Below are 18,292 nucleotides of genomic sequence, written 5' to 3'. Positions count from 1 at the left end.
GTCAGTCTATTAGTCAAATCTTAACAACAACAAAAATTTCATCTCTTACAAAAATACTGTCATTGAAATACCAAGAATAATGTTAAGGCACACCATGGTGCCTGAGCACCCCATGGTCCAGTCAAGTTGACACAAAATTAACCATTATAGACACCCAAGTTAACACAATTCTCTTCTCTAGAATCACACTTTGTGAGCATTTTTTCTTCCACTTTTTTTTCCCCTCTGGAACTGAATCTTGCTTCTGCTTGTCAGGATGAAATACATTTTGCTATATGCATATATGTTCAAAGTTAAAAAGACAATAGACCTCATTTTCCAGAATAATTTTGGCTCATACTTGTTACCCTGTATAATTGTTGACATTTCGCCTTCACTTTTTGAAAAAAACATTATACAATCACCCTAGTCAATAACTGATTCCATAAATGTGATGGTGATAATCAAAAAATTGCTGAAGTATAATTTAATCATTTATTAAATTTTTTATTCCTATCATTTAAAAAAGTATGATGAAAATGTGTCCTATTTTGTCAAGTTTCCCCCTGCCTTGGGTTATTTCACACTGAAATCTTTACCATAATCTATAAGGAATCCCTATTTGCAACCAGGATATTATTGTTGATTACCAAGAATATATTTTCTTGATTAAAAGATTGAAAAAAAAGTATTAAAAATCTGTAAATAATTTATAAGTATGATGTAAGGTCTTCCACAGGATCCTATTTTACTGTTTGATATATGACAAGTCTGAATAATATTTTTCTAAAGTAACCTAAAAGTAACCTGAAAGTTATACTGTTGATAGACACTTACTTAATTGGTTCAAAATCAGAGTGTGGGTATAACCCCGGGGGGTTCAATTCTTCCATCATCCCTAAGGGAAGGGTGAAAATAATCATGACTGTCTGGAATATGCAGAGCCTATTTTGTTTATTGTTGAGGATGCAGAGGTAAGAGCAAGAGCTTTTGCATGTTGATAGGAATTCCATGTTGTGTTGGCCACACAACGTCAAGACTAGCAAAGTCTCATAGAGCAGTGAGCATGTTTGCATTGTCTCCTTTTTAAAGTTTACTTTCCATTTCTTCTATGAAATAGGTGTCTATGTGTTGATTGAACAGTATTAAATGTGGCACAAAAGCTATACATATTAATGTCAAAAAGTATTTTTGAATCCTCTTTTACCAAGGATGATTTTATTTTTAAATAGAAATTTTTTAAAAATTACAATTGTTGCCTTATATATAATAAAAGGCTAACTTTTAGTAATTTTCTACGTAATTATTTTAAATTATTTGCTGACTGTACATTAGAGCAAATAACATGTGCTAAGTGCTGCATTATTGCATTTTCTCTCTTTTTTAAAAAGATTTTATTTATTTATTTGACAGAGAGACAGATCACAAGTAGGCAGAGGCAGGCAGAGGAAAAGGGGAAAACCTGCTGAGCAGAGAGCCTATGAGGATGTGAGACTCCAGGACCCTGAGATCGTGACCTGAGCCAAAGGCAGGGGCTTAACCCACTGAACCACCCAGGAGCCCCTGCATTCCTACGTTTTCAAAAAGATCCTGCATAATGTTTATGAGACAGTAGTTGATCCTGAGTTCTTTGAGGGTTCTTTATTGTGAGTCCTGGTATTACTGCAAAAGAAAAGTGTTGTTATTTAAATGTACATAAAGTCACTTGGCCCATAATAATAGTATTCATAGCCATCTATAAATAGTTGAAGAAACAATTATATGAAATGCTTGATATTCATCTGGACCACATTTTGCAATTTCAGTTTTATATTCAGATTTCAGAAATAATACTACAATGGGGTTCATAAGATATTCAGATATCTTTGTTAGTGTTCCATAGACAGGATGGTAGCTTCTTAAAATTTTATATTGTGTTTCACCAAATCTCAGAAATCCCTTGTAAATGTACACAATAATAAGAAAAATCCTGAACACATGCCATGATATATAATTATGAAATATATATGTTTATGTGTATTTAGTGACCTTTCTTAATATTCCTTTTCATTTTTTTTTCTAGATACACCTTCAGTTAAGATTATACCATCCACTCCTTTTCCACAAGAAGGACAGCCATTAATTTTGACTTGTGAATCCAAAGGAAAACCACTGTAAGTGATTTAATGAGCACTAAAGTTTTCACTTTTTCCTCCTATCCTGCTTTGATTTCAGACTTGAACTGAAGAAATCCACTGTTTTTTGTCTTTTCTTGGTGGGCAAAGTGATCTCTAGAACAGAAATCCCCTGAACCATGTCTTCATTAAGTATCTGTGGAAGACTGGTCTTTTACTTTGTCATCTAGTGAAGTTTCTGGGAAGGTTTCCAGCTGTGATTTTTTTCCCTTTTATTTCTAGTAAGATATTTCAACCTGAAAGGAAAGTGGGCTTAATCAGTCACTGTTTACATCATAAGACTGATAGACATTACACATTACTAAATTTAGTTCTCCTATAAAAATCTTTGAAAATACTGAAGCATCCTCAAAATATTCTCAAGTTTTAAAGTTAAAAGGGAAATCATTTTCATAAGAAGGGAGATCACATCTACATTTCTAATGTAGCCCCAAGGAACATAATTTGTGAATGTGAGATGTTTCAACATTTTCAATTATTAAATAATTTCATTATTAGAATATATAGTTCTAATATTTAACTTTTTGACATTCATGTTTATAAACAACTAACTCATAGAAAATCTTTTTTATGCAAAATTCAAATATGCATGACTCAAAGACTATTTGACAGCACCTTAATCTTTCTAATATGGTAACAGTCTAGGTTGTGCTGAAGTCATTTATTTGATTTTTTAAAAAGCTTCCAATTGTTTGGCAATTTGTTTAAATTTTAATAGGAGGAATTTAATTGTTTTCCATGTAAAACTATATGGGCTAGCTTTTGTGCAAATCAAGTTAAGTTACTAAAAAAGTTATTTCTAATAGAAATTTAGATTTCTTATTATTACATAAGGAATTTTTCTAAAAGACCATTAAGGCAGAATCCTGAAATTTGGGCTTCTTCAGTTGTATGGTATTACAATTTTAACACATTAAATGAATTCACACTTTCTTTATCAAAGTTTTGTTATTTTAAAACTATTCTGACTTCCAGTATTATTTTTTAAAGACACAAGCATATAAAGAATATTCAATAAAATAATCCACTGTTTTTCTTCTATCTTTTAAGAAACATTTAAGGCATTTTATACTCTGAAAGGAACAAACTTTCATAGTAGCTTTACGAAATATATTCTGTACAATTCACTTTCCTAGCTCTTACTTTCTGATAAGATTAAATTGCTTATATAAGACATTTTTCAACTGCAGTATGCTGAGTGTGACTGTGCATTTAGGTATTATCGCTTTAAGAAGAGCTTTTGGCTGCAAGTTCAGTACTCTTTACTAGAAAAAGAAGTATAATAGACTCTACTCAGCTTTAGACATACTAAAATCCTAATTTCCTTAGTCCTGATTCTATGTATCTCACAACAGAATTTCTTGCCTAACTTTTCCTTCTATCTGCACACCTGTTGCTTTCACATATTATTTCCCACATCAGTCTGTTCCTCCTCTCTCTCTCTCTATTTGCTTCAGCTTCTATTGTTGTTTTGTTTGTTTGCTTATTTTTTTCCCTCCTCATAATCTCAGAGTTCAGCATATGGGGATGTGAAGGAACATGATCATGATGAAGGCATAGCAAGGGACTTTTACTTTTACCTTTTCTTCATTGATCTGCCTCAAAGTACATATGTGTACATTTGGAATATGTGTACAACTTATACAATTACATAAGGTTGGGAAACACAATATTAGAATGCTTGGAAATAAATATACCCCTGTTCAAAGAGTATCTAATGACTTGTCAAGGATCTACTCTTTGGTTCCATATCTACTCCCAATAGCAGAAACAGCATTTTGTTTTGTTTTGTTTTTTAAAGATTTTAATTTTTTGAGAGATAGAGAGAGAGATTGAAAGAGAGAGAGAGAGAACAAGCAGGGGAGGGAGGGAGAAGCAGGTTCCCCGCTGAGGGCGGAGCCCAATGCCACACTTGAATGGGTCCCAGAAACCTGGGATCATGATCTGAGCCAAAGGCAGATGTTTAACCAACTAAGCCATCCAGGCATCCCATTAATTCAGATGACCTGAGATCTTTTTATTTTTATTTTTTTTAAGATTGTATTTGTTTGAGAGAGAGAGGGGGGTAGTGAGAGACAACCTGAGTAGGGGGAGGGGCAGAGGCAGAAGCAGGCCCCTGAAGTGGGACTCTACCCTAGGACCCTGGGATTATGACCTGAAAGAAAATAGATGCTCAACTGACTGAGCCACTCAGGCACCCTAGAAATGGCTTTTAATTTATGTGAATAATTAACTTGTGAGGTCTAGGTAGTTAGATCTTCAGGTAGTCCATTCTCCTCAGTTCAAATGTGGTCAAATAGATGTGTTTTATTGTGGGTCTCTGTTTCAGCTACCTAGGAATAAGTTTGGATGTGTGATATTTCTCTGCACAGTAGATGAATGAAAAGTGCAGTAGCCTCTCATTTGTTTATTTCTTTTTTTTTTTTTTTTTTTTAAGATTTTATTTATTTGACAGAGAGAGAGAAATCACAAGTAGGCAGAGAGGCAGGCAGAGAGAGATAGGGGAGGAAGCAGGCTCCCTGCGGAGCAGAGAGCCCAACATGGGGCTCGATCCCAGGATCCCAGGATCATGACCCGAGCCGAAGGCAGAGGCTTTAACCCACTGAGCCACCCAAGCACCCCTCATTTGTTTATTTCACTTAAGAATACAAAGGTTCCAGAAGTTTGGGGAATATAACATGTTACCTTTGTCAGAAGGATCCTGACTAATATCACTGTAAACGAAGTAAACAAAATAAGAAAGACCCCTTATTTTATGGAAATCTAGAGCTGCTCAGCAAAGTTCCCCAAATTTCCTTTATTTGTCCAGGTTTAAAATGGATGACTCGAGATTTGCGCTCAGTTCAGTCATTGCCCCAACCTTACGTTCTTTCAGCTATTTTTCTGCTATTTCAGTTGTTGAGACTAAATTGTTCCTTATGTTAGACAAAGTAACTTTTGAAAAATTATTTGGCACTGAAGATGAACCCTGAAGCCTGCAGGTGGAAAAGTGGCCAGTCCTAAGAAATGCTTTACTGTTGCCATTCTCTTTTATCAGGCTTTTTTCTACCTGTGTGCCCTTTCTGAAAACTTGCCAAATTCCTAACAAACTGACCATATCTAGCAGGAAGTTATAACCATACTAAAAAAAAAAATCCCTAATTATCATATCTTCTGGTGATTACTTTATAAGCTCCATAAGGGTTAAAATGATCATTCTATTCTGTTTTTATCCAGGTAGTTCCCAGTGTTACATTCTGTATGCCACCATCTACGAATAAATGTGTATTAACTGATTCTCTTGTATACTCATTTGCAATTTTCTTTTTATCGTTTTCTTTCTTTGTAGATTGCCAGGCCATTGACGTTATAGAAATAGCTAACATCTTTGATTCCTTCCTGCCTTTAGATTACTGTTTCTCTTCTGTTCTTCCTAATCATTTTAAAATCCACTCTTCTGCATTCTCAAAGTAACTATCATTTCTAGTAAATGAAAGCATTAACCTCTTTAAAGACAGTGTAATTCCTTGCCTCTCTTTAGTTTTATTCTGTCTCCAACAGTGCCAGATGAGGCAGACAGGACAAAAAACAAGGGAAGACCGAAAAGAAATCATTGGATTTTCCCAGAAGGAAATCTTACTGATCATAAAGAAAACAGTCTCACTAGAGCAAAGAGAATAGAAGGCAAATTGAAATGGATTAATCAGGGAATTAGTAGGTGGTAGGAAAGTAAAGCACATGGAAAGACTACCCATTTCAGAAGATGAATCATGAAAAGTGGAAAGGAATGAGAAAAGAAATGCATGCCAAACAGAAGTTAAAAAAAAAAAATAGAGCTAGTGTCCATATTTTAAGACAAGATCAAAAAATTCTAAAGAATAGGACTGAAAATGTAGTATGTAATATCACATATACCCAGTGGGCAGGTCCAAATTTCCTGTCTTACTCTGGTAATCACGGTCAAAGTTCTGCTCTATTACTTTACAGCTATTACACCTGATTCCCCATTTTGTTATTTTGAAACCACTGAGAAGCCACACCATGGCTTAGGTTCCAAAGGGCTATCCAAACACTTACTTTCCACCATCTTTTCCATTTGTCTGATCCTTCTTGAAAGCAGGTGAAAATCAGAAATGGATAATGGATAATGGATGTATGATTCCTTTTCTTCTCGTATCTTTAATCCATGATCAAATCCTCATTGTTTCTTAAAAAGTATTTCCCTGGTACATAATTTCCTGAAGAATGAATTATTCACAGTTACTAGGCATATGGATAGTAGGCAAAATGACACCACTGTCTTTTGTATAAATCATAAACCGATGGCATGGTTCAACTTGTACTGAGACTCATGCCCCTAACCTGCCCTCCTCTATGCTAATGTTGTTTTCCTTGTTCTAAATGTGAGGGCCCCAGTGACTGTTTACGAACAATCATGCTTTATTTGCCTGCTTTGGACTGAAGCCTTTTGCTATTTTCCTGTGGAACAGCTGCATATCTTGGGCCAGGACCAAATTGTTCCACTTGACATTACTATAGAGGCATTGTATTCTTTCCTTAAAAGAGAGATTACTGTACATGTCTGTCTATTGTTTTAATTTTAGTTTAAAGTGAGGACAGAGCTAATGCCAACCACTTTTCTTTCAAGTCCCCAGAGTTTTTGCAACCTTCTTCTTTCTTTGGCTGAATTCCCAGACAGCTTTCAGGCAGCAGCATTCTCCATTTATAGAAGTAGAGAAAGAAAAAAGCTGTTACATTAAAGTCATGACCTTAAAAGGTGTGGGGTTGCCCTCACATGCTAGAGCTAAAGAATCATCATTCATTTTAATCAAATGTTTAACGCTTTGTAAATTTACTTCAGAAAAGCTATAGGACACTTCCAATCAAATAAATGTAGATTTGGCATTTAATCTGTAAAACAAAATAATGATAGGTCTCGATAAACTTCTCAGTGTATGCAGCATGATTTTTGTATTTTACTTACTATTTTATCTCTTGGTAACCACAGTTATTCTCATGTCTTGGCATAAATCTAGTATACATAATTGCATAGCACATAACATGCCCTGTTCTGTACAAGAAGAAAGATTTTGATATTTTAGGAAGACAGATCACATACCATATAACAACCAGTAAGGTGTTCTAGAGGAACAATTATGCATCCACTTTCAAAATGATCAAGAATTTGAGAAGAAATCTGTTAGTTATATTTGATGCATTTTCTTATTAGTATAATAGAGATTAACAAACAAGTTGCAAATTATTATATCAAGTCCATTTTCTCAGGCTAAGATGACCTTTTTAAAAAGCACAGGTTATTTACTGTCAGACAATCTAATCACAGCCAGAAGAAATGACAAAATAAACCAGGAGTTAAACAAGGGAAGTTATCATCCATAATGAAATATTTTAGGCCAAAACAGGACAAATGCAAATTTTGAAAGAAGAGCAGTGATTGATAATAATAGCCGTTTCCTATCATTTGACCTAAGGCATAATAGATATTAATTACAGAACAGTTATTTCTCTCCTGCGATCTATGTTATAGAAAGTCATGGAGTTAATCATCAAGGTCTGTGCTTCTGTTCAGATATAATTCCTATGCAGCCATGTTCTGGGGCACCGAGAATTGTGTGGCACATTAAAAAGAGAAATAGAAAACTAGGCTTGAATTATAAATCTGTGGGTATCTGTAGTCTGAGTCAACTTGAGCAAGTCACTTAAGTACCTGAGGTGTTTTATTTTTAATTAATAAATTATTCTTTTTAGAGCAGCTATAGGCCCATAGTGAAACCGTGGAAAGTACTGAGTTCCCATATAACCCCATCACCACACATGCACAACACACCCCACTATGAACAGTCTACACAACAGTGGTGCCCTTATTACAAACCATTGACCTACAGGAATCCATTGTTCTTACCACAAGGTCCACAGTTTACATTAGAGGTCAAGCCCATTTACCAAGTCTTTTTTTTCTTTAAAAATAAAATAAAATCTCTGAACAAACTGTTTTAAAGATAAATGACTATGTATTTTAAATTTCTCTAAGTAACTTCATAGTAAATAATAACCATGACAATGACAATAAATTATAATTTGGTCAAAGAGTTACATACAGTCTATCTCACCAAGGTTTAAACTTGGGAGTCTTAATTATATATTTAATACATATGCAAATATTAGACTGCTATGGCCATCCTGGAAATTGAATTATCATCTCAAATTTCTTCCACAGCTCTGAAATCCAAAGTTGCAAGCAGAATGAACACAGAATTATCTGTGACTTTAAAAACCATGTTTGAACAGCAAAGATATCCATGTTAAAGTCATGGCAGAACTGATTGAACAACATGGTTATTTTAGTTGCGGTTACACAGTAATAATGAGGTGCTAGAAGAGAGTCAGAGGCATGAACACCTGTCAGGGGTAAAATATAATATAGTGAGAAATGGGAAACTGGAAAATACTGGAAAATGGGAAACTGGAAAAAACTGGAAAAATATAATATAGTGAGAAATAGTGAAACTGGAAAATACCTGTCAGGGGTAAAATATAATATAGTGAGAAATGGGAAACTGGAAAATACTGAGCCATAGAAGCAGCACCTTCATAGTGTTCAGGTAGAAAAAGTTTTAGAATAATTGGAAAGGACTCAAAGGGGTAGAAAATGAGTTTTGGTCCCACAAACATGGACAAGGCTACACTCTAGAGCAGCTCTCCTGGAATGGAAGAGCCATGTTAGCAAGTTTTGACAGAAAGCCAAAGGAGATCTAAATACCTTTACACAACCAAAACTGAATGAAAGGCATAACCCATGGGTGGTTGACAATCTAGGGTCTGCAATGTGTAAGACCTTGTTTTGATATAGTTTCCCAATTTTTTTATGATTATTGTCTTATTTAAACTACACAACTATCTTGTTGGAAAAGGCTTGCAGACTTACAATCATTTCTAGTTTTTAAATGAGGAAAATAAGTTTTATGGAGATTGTAGGATCTTTTCCAATCACCCAAGTGATAAGTGGTAGAATTGAGATTACAAACATGTTTAAAAAAAAAAAAAATTAGGGGGTGCCTATGTGGCACAGTGAAGTGTCTGACTCTTGGTTTTGACTCAGGTCACTTTTAAGATTGAGCCCCTTATGGTGCTGTGCACTCAGTGGAGAGTCTGCTTGAAATTCTCTCTCACCCACTGCCCCTCTCCCCACTCGAAAATAAATAAATAAATCTTTTTAAGAATGTTTAAAAATAAAAAATAAATAAATAAAATTTTAACAACACTGATGATTATGTTTTCTTATTTACCCAGTGTTTTCAGTTCTCCTATTTTATTGATTTTTCACAATAACCTGGTGAAGTTGGCAAGAATGAGAGAGTTCCTTTCTAACCAGTAGGAAAGGCTATCTTTTAATCAAATATGTAAAAAAAATGTATTTTATAAATCAATTACCACTTAGGTAAGCCTAAACCTGTTAGAATATCTAAATATTATCTAAAGAATTTCTGAATATATCTAAATAATTCCTGACTAGATTTTATGATTAGGTGTATAATAACTATTTTATTATTACATATATATATATATATTTATATATTTACTTATTTGATAGAAAGAGAAAGTAAGAGAGAGAGTATAAACAGTGGAAGCATCAGACAGAGGAAGAGAGAGAAGCAGGCTCCCAACAGAGCAGGGAACCCAATGTGGGACTTGATCCCAGGACCTTGGGATCATGACCTAAACCAAAGCCAGACACTTAACCACTTAACTGACTGAGCCACCCAAGTGCTCAGTGTTTCATATGTATATATAATTATATATATATATATATATGTGTGTGTGTGTGTGTGTGTGTGTGTGTATAACCAGATTATATTCTTAATTTGATGTATCTTTAAAACGATTAAGATTGCATGTTCCAGCTACAAAATAATACCAATGCAAATGTAAAAATCAATGCGGTGAAATACAATGTGAAGCCTTAGAGGGTATAAGCAGGAAGTTAAAAGAAAACAATCCTCCAAATTATGTTTTTTTGTTAAGTATTATGCTTATGATATCACCAAAATAATTGGTGGAATGAACATAATAAGGGTCCTTACCATTTAGAATCTCTCAAAATGTCAGTCCTTGGTATAAAAAATGTTATAGGCCTTTAGATTGTTTTTTGTGGTTTGTTTGTTTGTTTGTTTTGATTATTTGGCTGTGTGTGTGTGTATGTGTGTGTGTTTTGCTTGTTTCCCGATATTAAGAAAACTCAAAATTGTCTTAATTAATTAATTAAAAGTTAAAGGCAATAGAGCCAATTTCTTCTACCATATTTTTAAAGTTATAATATTGGGGGATTAGTTCTAAGTTTTCATAATTAAAAATATATATATATATGCATGTGCTGTCCTTCCCATAGGAGTTTCTTTTCTGAGGCCCATATGGTCTTTTGCTTCCATTGCATGGTTTCAAAATTTAATCACACATCGACTCTCCGGAAACACACAAGTGGTTATCTTGGAAATGAGACTGAATATATTTGGTTTTGTTTTTGAAACAAGAAGCTGACTCTTGGTAATCTCCACTGCTGTTATTTAGGCTGGGCATCTGTGGTGTGTTGGGCACTCAATCATTTTCAATTAAATGTTCCTATGTCTTGCAAAAGTCCCGTAAGAGCTTACAGAACCACGATTATAGATCCATAGAGGAAATGTATTTCTTGAACATTTCTAGGTAAGCAGTTTTCTTACAACAAAAAGCCAATTATTTTGAGGGATTATTTAAATGTTCAGCAGGAAACTCTAACACAAAAATGTCTCACTATGGTTAAGACACCATTGTGGAATGACACTGTCTTATATGTTGACAAGATTTTCAAGATGTGTACTTTTGGACACATGAGTTTAAAAGTCTGTGTTTTTTAATGTATTTTTTAAAGATTTTATTTATTTATTTGATAGAGATCACAAGTAGGGAGAGAGGCAGGCAGAGAGAGAGGGGGAAGTAGGCTCCCTGCCAAGCAAAGAGCCCGATGTGGGGCTTATTCCATGACCCTGAGGTCATAACCTGAGCCCAAGGCAGAGGCTTTAACCCACTGAGCCACCCAGGTATCCCTTTGTTTTTTAATAAATTAAATATGAGATTATATCCTGGCATTTACTCTTTATTTAAAGATATATAAACATTGCATGCATGTTTATGTAAAAACAAGTCATCAAAATGGTAATTGTAGGAAAATTATAGAAACAAAAATCACTCTTAACATGAAAAAATCTGAAATACTATACCTCATCCTTAATTAAAGAAAATATTAACCCTTTGCTGAACAAGTGCTATTCAATAAGACTTGTCTTTTATCCTTGCAGTTTTTTTCTGTAATATATGTCATAACGTTAGAACTAACATCTGCCCCTCTGGTGATCACCAGTCAACTAAGAAGTAGATTATTCTGTGCCTGTGTTAAATATTTTGACATGACTTTTGTATAATATATGAAGGAAACAAAATGTGGAAACTAAAATTAATTCAAAATCACTGTAGGTATTTGGTGGTATTTCAATTAATGGTGAAGCAGATTTTTTTATTTTTAACTCAGCAAAGTATCCAAGCCATTCAAAATATTCACCCTTGAGGAAAATAAACCTTTAGAAATACTTTTCAGTTGTGATAAATTCATTTTCCTTAGAACTCTTCTTCAAAGGTGTCTTTGCCATTCAAAGACATTATATAATATATATAATATATATATATAAAAAATCAGTTGAATTTTATATATATATATACATATATATATGTACATATATATATATACATATACTTTAGAGACTATAGGCCAAAGACTATTGGAGTAATAAGAGCATATTTGAGACAAGAAATCCAAAAACACAGAAAAATATCAGCTTTCTCCTTTTGAGGGAAATGTAGAATAATAAATATCTTTCTCCTTTGAAAATAAAAAGTCATTCTAGGGGCACCTGCGTGGCTCAGTTGGTTAAGCGACTGCCTTTGGCTCAGGTCATGATCTCGGAGTCTCAGATTCGAGGCCTGAATCAGAGTCCCTGCTTGGCAGGGAGTCTCCTTCTCCCTCTTACCCTTCTAACGCTTTCTCTCTCATTCTCTCTCTCAAATAAATAAAATCTTAACAAAACGAAAAAGAAAAAGTCATTCTATAAAGGATACTAAGAAGCAGTCTATATGTACTTTATCAGTTAGATTCTAAATTAATTTTAAATATTCATTATCAAATAGAATTTCTATATGCTAATTAGTTCATGGGTTTTCATTATGTTTTAGTTTTATAAAATCTTCTGTGAAGATAAGTGCTCATTCACATATGTGATTTGTATGGTAAAACTCTTTTATTTCATTGATTTATTTATCTAATTGAAGCATGGGTGACATACAACATTATGTTATTCTCAGGTATACAACATAATGATTGGGCATTTATATACATTATGAAATGCTCAACACAAAAAGTGTACTTACCATCCAACACCATACAAAGTTGTAATATTATTTATTGTACTTCCCATACCATTTATATTCCATAACTATTTTATTTATAACTGGAAATGTGTATTGCTTAATCCCCTTCACCTATGTTGCTTGAGGAATATAAACCTTTAGAGGAATTTCCCTACACCTTTCCCCTCTGAAAACCAGTTTTCCCAGTCCCATTTATTAAAAGACTATTTTTCCCCCATTGGGTATTCTTGCATCCTCTGTCATAGGTTAACTGGCCAGGTAAACTTGGTTTCTTTCTGGGATCCTTTTCTGTTCCATTTATCTATGCGTCTGTTTTTGTGCCAGTACTGTACTGTGTTTTGTTTATTATATTTCTGTAGGGTAGTTTCAAATCTGAGAATGTGATATTTCCAGTCTTGTACTTCTTTCTCAAGATTGCTTTGGACAATTGGGAGTTTGTTTTTGTTGTTGTTGTTGTTGTTCCATACAAATTTTAGGATTATTTGTTCTAGTTCTGTGAAAAATGCTATTAGTATTTTGATTATGATTATATTGAATCTATTTATTACTCTGAGTTAATATGGACATTTTAACAGTATTAGTTCTTTCAAGCCACGAGCACGGACTATCCTTCCACTTGTATCATCTTCAATTTCTTTTAACAGTGTCTTAAGGTTTTCTGAGTATAGGTCTTTTACCTTTTTTTTTTTTAAAGATTTTATTTATTTATTTATTTGACAGACAGAGATCACAAGTAGGCAGAGAGGCAGGCAGAGAGGGAGAGAGAGGAGGAAGCAGGCTCCCTGCTGAGCAGAGAGGCCGATGTGGGGCTGGATCCCAGGACCCTGAGATCATGACCTGAGCCGAAGGCAGAGGCTTTACCCACTGAGCCACACAGGCGCCCCAGGTCTTTTACCTTTTTAGTGAAATTTGTGCTTAGGTTTTTTTGGGGTTTTTTGGATACAATTATAAATGGAATTGTTTTCTTAATTCATATTTCCATTAGTTCATTATTGGTGTATATAAATGCCAGGTTTATGTAAAATAATTGTGTATCCTGCAATTTTATTGAATTCATTTATTAGTTCTAATAGTTTTTGGTAGAGTCTTTAGGGTTTTCAATATGTAGTATCATGTCATCTGCAATAGTTAAACTAAGAAAATCTTATTCCTCTGAAATCCATATACTTAATCTAAAGACATTTTCTTGCATTACACAGATCTTTACAATGCAGAGTGTATATAGATTCACTTTTTCAGATATAACCTCAATTATACAGAAGCCCCCTAAACTTCAGAGTCTGAAAAAATTTAAATGGCAAACAAAGCCCTCAACTGTAGAAAATATGAACATTTATAATGGTCTCAACTACAATAGGAAGAATCTGCCACTAATTACCAATGACTTTACAGTCCAACTCTTGCAAATTTAGAGTACCAGAAATATTTGGGATACTTACAGAAAAGAAAAAAAGGAAGAGAGAATCAAAATAAAAAATAGGATAAAAGAACAGCAGTCATTATGACTTGTTACAAGCTAATGTTTCTGAAATGGCATTCTATGATGAACTTCATCACTAGCACTCAAGATTACATGGATGAACACTGTGAAGTTCTTGTCTCAGGAAGTTGAAGAATGAATCTTGTGGACCAAAGAGAATGAGCAAAGTGATAGAATTTTATTAAGCAAGAATACAGATGGGTATTAAGGAGGGCTCGGATTGCATAGAGCACTAGATGTTATATACAAACAATGAATCATGGAACACTACATCAAAAGCTAATGTACTACACGGTGATTAATATAACATAATAAGGAAAAAAAAAGAATACAGAAAAAACTCTCAGATGTGAGAGCAGTTCCAACATGGTTGCCAATGAAGGCTTTTAATCTCTCGCCTTTTATTAGTTAGGACTTTACCAGGAAACTTGCTGGCGGTGAGTTCAGTGCTCTGTAATTAGACATGAGAGATACATTGTGTGTGAGTCTTTATTTCTTGTGACATCTATGATCTTCTGATATGTAGATATGTAGGTCTGGTTAATCTTTATAGTTAATTTCTCCTTTGAGGCCTGATCATTGTGTGTGTGTGTGTGTGTAGATATTCTGTATTTTCTGTGGTCACAGCATATATTTTTTTTGCTTTTAAAAGATTTTATTTATTTATTTGACAGAGAGAGAGAGAGCACAAGCAGGGCGAGCAGCAGAGGTAGAGGGAGAAGCACGCTCCCTGATTAGCAAGAAGCCGGATATGGAGCTCAATCCCAGGATCCTGGGATCATGACCTGAGCACAAGGCAGAAGTTTAACAAACTAAGCCACACAGCACCCTCACACTGTAATTATTAGAGAAATATTTTAGCCCTAGCAGTTGGGACAGGGGTTCTGATTTTTTTCTTCCTTATCTTTTTTTTTTTTTTTTTTTTTTTTCTGTCTATATACCTGAAATAACCTCAGAGCCTAGTTGGGGCCCCTATTCCTTCCCTATCTAAGGTCTCATCTTTTCCATATTCAAAGTGCCCATATAAAAGCAAGATTAAAAATATAATATCTTTGTAATACAGGACAAAGAGACCTATAGGGCATAGGAACTCTCACTATGGGTCAGTGTTTTTCAAATTGCTGGCTGTGGTTGATTAATGAGTTATAAAATCAATTAGCAGATTCCTTTTAAGAGCCAAAAATAAAATAGAAAATATTAGAATTGGGATGGAAAATGTAGAGAAATATAGAAGAAAAAGTAAAGACAATGTCACAGTGCCTTACAAAGAGCAAGGTTTCATTTCCTGTATGGGTTTGTGCATTATGTAAGGTTACAAAATGTGATTTTCTATAGATCACACCTCAAAAGGTTTGAAAATCATTGCATTAACACCAGCTGTGGTGAAGCTGAAGTCTTAATCACTTCAGTCCCTCTAAAACCATCAGTATACAAAAATACATGTTCAGACTGAAGAGGTCTGAGCTCCAAAAAAATAATCAAAAGCCACTAAGAATGTTATTTTAAATAATCCAGATAAGTTTGAGCTTTTGAGAAGGGTTTCATTCAAATGATCAAAATATACTTTCACATTTTTATGTCTTAAATTTCAATTATCTTCAGCATTGACTTATATGGGGCATTTAATTCCCCAGCTACGAGATAAATGATGTGCATTTTACTTTTACTTTTCTAAGACCATTTGTTTTAATACCAGAAAAGAAGCAAGTCATGGAACAGAAGCAGTTCTATAGTAGTAACATAGTGTTTAATATAAATATTCATAAATAATAGATTTTATAAATTAGCATTATTTTATAGTAGTATAAGTAATGGATTATAAAGTAACTCATACATGGGATATAGGACCACATCATTGCAATGTCCCCTTGAACTTAATGGTTTTCAGGCATCCGATTGATTAAGATGCTTGTAGGTACAATTTATATGGCATCAGAGTGTCCTTATAATGTACATAGATTGATACAGTGGCAGATTCTGAAAAATTTATACTCAGAAATTCTTGATTTAAAGAAAAGTGAAAATGTTCCAAAGTCTAGCTTAGTCAAAGGAAGTTTTCAGAAGTGACTAAGTTTCAAATAAGTTGAAAATATTTTCTTGAGCAAAATTGTTTTTAAATATATCATAGAGATTTTAAGCTTAATGTATATAGACAGAGGAACTTATTACTGCTTAGGTTACTTAAGATGTCTTGATCTTTTAACCAGGAATTAATATTTTTTATTTACCAAAGAAAAGAAAAGCTAAGTATAGATAAGGCATGGATAATTGTTTTGCTTTTGCACAAAGCCCTTGAGAGATTATCTCAAGCATTTGTCACAATTTTGAATATTTTTCCTTCAGTGCTAAAATCTGTCACTCCTTCAGGATCATAACAATCCTATCTTTTCTAGGGATAATCTTTTATTTGTTGTCCCATAAATTGGCTGGAATTGTACAGTTTGTAGTATGACTACATTGTTTCTCAAAAGTGTTAAAATAATCATCAACGAACACTATCTTTTCAGTAAAAAGTGGTCCAGGATTTCACAGGCACTCTCAAAAAGGCCATTATTTTCAAAGCTTCTAATGAGCACTTACCTCTTGCGTACTGGTTATTTTCTGTTTCAACTACAAGCTTCTAAACTTGGAGGCAAGAAGTGCCTTAAAAAAACAGAATCAAGTAGCATATGCTCAGATTAATCAGGATAGACATCCTTTTCTTATTTGCTATTGAGGTTTTAAATGAATGATGAACTTAACATTGATGTTATTGTCCCTTCTAAATCTAATCTTTAATGTAATGAGACTTCTACTTGACACCACACTAGTGTAGTAGTGATTTCAGGAGTTTATATGAGTGAGTAGGTAAATTCAAAATCAGAGTGTCAACTTACAATTTAATGGAATAAGTAGGCTTGAATTTTCCACTTCAAACTGACTTAATTTATTACCACCTTAACATCTTTGACCCTTTCAGACAGAAGTACTTACGGTGATATTTGAGTTTGGGGCTTTCGCCGTCAAGCCTTTAAATACGAATCATTGAGATTCTCAAACTACACGTAGTTTTTTACACGAAAAAAACAAAAAAAAAAAACAAAAACTGTGCAGGTATGGGAAATATCATACCTACACTGAGCAAAAGCTAACCTCTAAAAATTGCTATGATAAAACACATGATTGAAGAGCATGTCCTGAAACCACTAAACACAAAAGGGCATGGGGACTAGTGAGAAAAAGAGGCTAAGGAACCATTCTGCTCTTTTTCTTTCTCATACAAAATGCACAGACATACTTATTAGATGAGTCAGGATGAATAACTGCAACAGGCTAGAAATACATGGAGAAATTATGTATTTAAAAGAGAAATTATTTAATAATTAAATAAAAAGTCTTGTTAAAGAGAAAACTAAAGGTAGAGGGGAATTGAACAATAAAAGTAAGTGGTGGCTTTATTAGTTGGGATTTTGATGCATACTAGAACAGTGTACTGAGAAGATGGGAGGTTATGATTGAAAAAAAATTGAAATTTTTTCAGTTTTATAATAGTGAGGTAATGATGACGACCAAGTTTGGTATGTGATCATGACTGAGGGAGGACCAACAAAATAATTACCAAATATGAGGGAATCAGGGAACTGAGAGGTCAAGATATTGGATGGGTTAGAAATGTAAATGTTTAAGTCAATGCATTTTTGAAGAAATTCTTTCTTGTTCATATCACATTATTCTCTTTTGCATTCTCTCAGACCTCTTGGGCTTCATTCTCTCTCTTTTCTTATCCCTTAAATGAAAATATTCCACAATATCTAGTAATCCATCCTTTTGTGTTCCTTTTGGAGCTTGGGCATTTGCTTGACTCCAGAATCTCTCTAAAAGAGTCCAGTTCTGTCCTCAGGCCTGACTTCGGATTTCTTATTTCCTTATTGCCGAATAAAGATATATTTCTTGATCTTCTCCTAGCTCTTGAACTTAGCGCGCTCCAAAGTAAAATCATCCACTTTCCTTATCTGCTATATCCCAATTTTTTAAATTTTTGTTTTTACATTTTGTTTGTTTATTTGGTTGGCTGGTTGGTGGTATGTTGGCTTCACATTGTTATTTTTTCTTATTTAAGACTGTACCCCTGGGGAGGGCGCCTGGGTGGCTCAGTGGGTTAAGCCACTGCCTTCGGCTCAGGTCATGATCCCAGGGGCCTGGGATCGAGTCCCGCATTGGGCTC

At 34.0% G+C, this 18,292-nt stretch overlaps 1 protein-coding gene across 4 annotated transcripts in view; it reads left to right on the top strand.

Moving 5' to 3' along the window:
* The window catches only part of CADM2 (cell adhesion molecule 2), a 1,101,138-nt gene that overhangs the window by 972,425 nt on the left and 110,421 nt on the right, over positions 1–18,292 (top strand). For all 4 annotated transcript variants that reach the window (XM_059392144.1, XM_059392141.1, XM_059392142.1 and 1 more), the window contains one exon: positions 2,042–2,132. In XM_059392144.1, coding sequence (XP_059248127.1) covers positions 2,042–2,132 — 91 coding nt within the window. The remainder of the gene's footprint in view (positions 1–2,041; positions 2,133–18,292) is intronic.

This window comes from Mustela nigripes, chromosome 2, assembly GCF_022355385.1.
Source record: "Mustela nigripes isolate SB6536 chromosome 2, MUSNIG.SB6536, whole genome shotgun sequence".
NCBI classification, from domain to species: domain Eukaryota; kingdom Metazoa; phylum Chordata; class Mammalia; order Carnivora; family Mustelidae; genus Mustela; species Mustela nigripes.
The sequence above is the reverse complement of the archived record's forward strand: the minus strand, read 5'-3'. Positions and strand labels throughout refer to the sequence as shown.